Source organism: Botryllus schlosseri, chromosome 5 (genome assembly GCF_051294905.1).
Source record: "Botryllus schlosseri isolate E-star chromosome 5, Bs_hap1, whole genome shotgun sequence".
Taxonomy (NCBI): Eukaryota; Metazoa; Chordata; class Ascidiacea; order Stolidobranchia; family Styelidae; genus Botryllus; species Botryllus schlosseri.
In genome coordinates, this window is record NC_137240.1 from 6046853 (window position 1) to 6051277 (window position 4425).

General features: G+C 46.7%; 1 protein-coding gene across 1 annotated transcript; it reads right to left on the minus strand.

The window, feature by feature from the left end:
- Window positions 1-2631: 2631 nt before the first annotated feature.
- Window positions 2632-4044, minus strand: LOC145439977 (uncharacterized). Its single transcript, XM_080317645.1, has one exon. The coding sequence runs from the start codon at window positions 4042-4044 to the stop codon at window positions 2632-2634; it is 1413 nt and encodes a 470-aa protein (XP_080173771.1).
- Window positions 4045-4425: the final 381 nt, after the last annotated feature.

The following is a 4425-nucleotide window of genomic DNA, read 5'->3' on the forward strand; positions in this document are numbered from 1 at the left end:
GGTTCTAACAAATTCACGGCATTCCGAGTCACCCCAAGTCCACTCGAGTCATTTTAATTTTGCCATCGAGCTAGCCCGAATCTGAGTAATTCTAAGAAAGGTCGCGTCCGAGTCCAACTCACAAATTTCAGTGACGATTCGTCTCTGAGGATCAGGTTGTGTCAGTGTGAATAGAAAATGTTGTGAAATAGAGAATCTTCCACTGCATGGTAGCGTTTGCAATTGATGTGATGGTGAAGTTTGATGAATAGTTCAAGGCTTTCGAGGCAATTTAAGAGGGGATTTTGACTTTATAACCTGAAAAGATATCTGCGAAACTAAACTATTTTAAAATTAATAAAAATATAAGATGTCGTCGCGGGCAGCACAAAATGCTCTGGCGGGCCGCGTGTTTGAGACCTAACAAGTTCACTGCTCAGTCTACAGCCACATATTGCAATAGCTTACGCATATGGATATGCACGGTGGTTCGACAGCAGTAGTCGACAAAACATTGTAAATAGTTGAAAACTTGACCACAAAAGATGGAAATACCTACAATAAGTTATGACGAGTTTCCTGTCCATATCGGGAGGGACAATACAAAAATGCGGTAAATTAGAAACTCCCTCATGTGCCGGCAATTAAGCTAATGAATTCGAATACCGCATAGTGGCGTTATTGACATTTCAAAACGTTTTGATGCCAGTTCACCCGCGCTTTGAACTCACGTGAACTCTCGTATTGCGAGTGACTAAGTGAGTGTTATGTCAAAAGATATGGAAATCGCCAAACGTTCTAAACTAAAAGACGCACGCGATTTCAAATTGGTATTTCTTTACTGGCAAATATTTTTTCTCAGCGGGATGGCATTTGTCCTGTGGGGTTCAGATCGCCAAGACACGAACATGCCGCGCCAACTATTTAGGCGCATATGGGAAATTAAACATGTACGTATAGCCTATATGTCGAAGTTTTTAGTCAGTACAAGGGCATTCTTCTTCGGCCAAGGTCTTTCCTCTGCCGATCGTTCTGGCACACTTCTCGGAGTCGCATGTTACACGGCCTATAACTTCATGTGTTGTTGCGTCGTGGCGCAGTAATTGCTGACGCCGAAGACTCGATATCTATAAATCATGCGTATTTTTTTTGTTGGCAAAGGGTGCCCAATCATCAAGATATTTTGCCGTATTGAATCGAACGCAGCCCAAAATATATTTGAAAAATTTGTATAAATTTTCAAGGAAATACTCCATAATTCATGCTAATTTGCGAAATAATTTTTGCACTCTTCGAGCTCGGGCCCCCCAATTGGGGGGTTTGGGGTGCGACAGTTACGTTCCAGTGAATGCGTACTTATGCCATAATTCGGACTTGAATTAATCCCTGTTATATCGACTTTGTCATGAATATGGATTAAGCCGGGCATCTGATACTTTTGGCTCGCATGCAGTAGAGTAGGGTCTTTTGGAACAGATTTTATTTTTCTCCGAAATTTCATCCGCATTTTTCAAGTATGGTCCATATATGGCCCACGGTCTGGCCTACGCTAATCTACAAGCCTTCGGGGACCCAATTTTCAATGAGTCACACGACAAAAGTCTACCACATGTGTGCATACCGTACGTGCAGTAATCTGTAAGATTGCCAGTAAAGCTACTCATACTCAGGTGGACTTCTCTAGTTCTAGTTCTAGTTTCTGATTTTGAATTTTGAGTAGTTTTAGGCTATTTCCAATCTGTAATCATCAATTTGGCGTATTCTTTATTGTATGCTTGATATACCCGTATTCTTAAATTGTCTCGCAATGTCACTTGTGAGGTTGTAGTTTAATACGTTAATGATTTGTACGGTGCTGAATAAAGTTGTCAAATATTGATGCAACACCAGATTATGAGTGGGACTAATTCTGAGCTTGATATGTTTGAAAGGGACCTTCTATTTTGGGTTTCAAGTATTTTATTCATCCATGTATCATGGGAAAGGAAACATGAAATTGAAAATAAATACATTCACGACTTAGGTCACCTCGAATATGAATGAATATAAACGGATCAATACCCGCCATTTACGGTGGCGGGAACAAGATTGAATTAAGCGATAAATATATAGGCGAAAATCACACACATGAAATGCGATATTAATTATAGAACAAGGTCAGGGAAGGACGGGACCAATTCGCCGGAAGAACATGAAAATTAGGCAAAAGACCCCCACCACAAACAACACGGTACATGGTGATGGGGGCCGACAAATAACAAAAAAAAACAAGAGGCGAACTGGTGAGGTCCGACTGCAGGCATTACAAAGTAGCCATTAGAGTGTTAGTTTTAACATATGAGGGGTGGAGGACTCCTCCCACTAGCATTTGGGAACCGCTATGGTTATCTAGATCAAACAAATCAATAATAAAGATCCCGTTTATGTTAATTTGGGGAGGAGCCCGTGACAAATCTGGTGTCCATGTGCCTGCAGTCGAACCCCGTGATGGCTAGTGGTAATCCAGGCTAAAAACAAAGAGCCACTCAGAGTGAGTGATAAGAAGGGAGAGCGAAAAGCACATGTGCGCGCCTAACGCGGCGCGGCAAAAAAACACAAAAATGACGTGAAGGAGAAGACAAGAAATTAGACATTGAGTGGAAAAGAAGAGGGTCAAGTCCTCTCGTTGCCTCGGAAACTACACCAAGCCTTCCAGACCCGATTTGAGCCGCGCTGAGAAGCGACTACGGCTCGCTCGGAGACCAGCCTGGACTCGAAAAGAGAAATACCCATCGCCCGTAGTGTGGCCAGGTTCCTGGGGTGGTAACTTCCCAGGGACCCGACCGCGAACGTGTGCATCTCCCCGGTCTTGGCCGTAGCAAGACGCAAGGAGTGACAGAGGTTCTCGTACTTTGCGTGCTTCAACTCAACGGCGGCGTCCATGCTGGCTACTCTATTCTCGAAGGGACACACCACATCGATGACCAAGAACCGGCGAGCATCCACTAAGATGAAGTCGGGCCTCAGCCGCCTGTTGGCCAATGTGGCGTGCTCCTCGCAAACGCGGTCCACATCGCATCTGGAAAAGGAAGAAGAGCTTGGTATACTATCCAGGAGCACCCCAAGTACCGAATTGTGTCTGTTTGTGATGATATCCATCACTGGCAGGCAGTAGTTCAGCACGTGGGGCAGGGTCTCGGTATGCTGCCCGCACTTGCAGCAGACCACACTTGGCTCCACACGTTTCCTAAACAGACCCCGGATCGACCGGAGCGGCAGAAGATTCAGACGAGCTTTAAGCATCCAGCTACGCTCGACTGCCGTCAGTACGTTGGAAGACCGGAGGAAGCGGTTGGAGCTCCCGTACCGGCTGTGGCACTCCACAGTTTTGCCCTGGTCGGGAAGCTCCATCCACCGTATCTTCCAACGTTGGTTCACCTTAAGGTGGAGGAATTTGGTTAAACGACCCAAATCCTGACAGCAGTCGGCGCCCAGTGCCAACTGATAGAGCCCGTCTTCGGTCACGAGCCAGCGAGCACCGAGTCGCTTAGTAACGGGTCGGACCTCGGTCCAAAGCCCGTGGGCGTCTCCGTATGCCCTGGAATCGTGCCCTGTTAGACTCACGCAGTTTAAAAACTCGACTGTCAGGGTCTCCGACGCCTCTGAGACTCGGCAAGTTCTCCGGACGACCAACGCCAACCTTCCACGCGCAACCGCCCGCACAGAGGGGTCAGTGGAATTGACCATCTTGATGGCCTGGGACAGCCTCAACACGTCCGCTTCGCAGCAGAGGTTGGGGATTCCCAGACCGCCAAACGTCAGCCCTGCATGGAAGAAAGGCTGACACGCTCTGTTCGGGAGGCGAAATTCCGCCTTCACCAGCGTGCGGATGCGCACATCCAGGCGACGCAGATCGCAACGGAAAAACCTGCGGATTCTCAACTGAAAAAGGAACTTTGGAATAATGAACCTCTTCAGTGCGAGCAGCTTCTGAAAAGAGATGAGGTGCGACAGAAAAAGCCTGTCACAATAGGCCTCTAGAGTTTTTATGGCCTCCCCACCTTTCTCGGTTGCCTGGTACCCCATGTTCTTGCCCAGGTATCGCCAGAAGGAGTCACGATCGAGGACCCGAACCTCGCCATGCACCGTCAAGGCGGAACGGGACCGAGTCCACGATCGATCGGCCTCCCTTGAACCCCAAGGCAAGAACACGACACAGCATGGAGCAACTAAAATTGTAATATAATTGAAGCATGCAAATGAGTAATTGTAATTTCAATATAATAGAATTAAATTAATGTAGTTGATTTAACTCTGCATGCGATAGAAGCCTGTGTTCGGTAGTCAATTTGCTTGCGTATCTCGTATACTTCCTTGAAGCAAGATGGTTGGAAGTGATCCAGGCACAGATATGATTCTGTCCGCACTTTTGGTCTTCACGGTGTTCAGTGTTCACCTATAGGCGTC

Bases quoted from the DNA above. Each gene is read 5' to 3' on its own strand.
- LOC145439977 (XM_080317645.1), bottom strand. From the start codon at position 4,044: ATGGGGTACCAGGCAACCGAGAAAGGTGGGGAGGCCATAAAAACTCTA.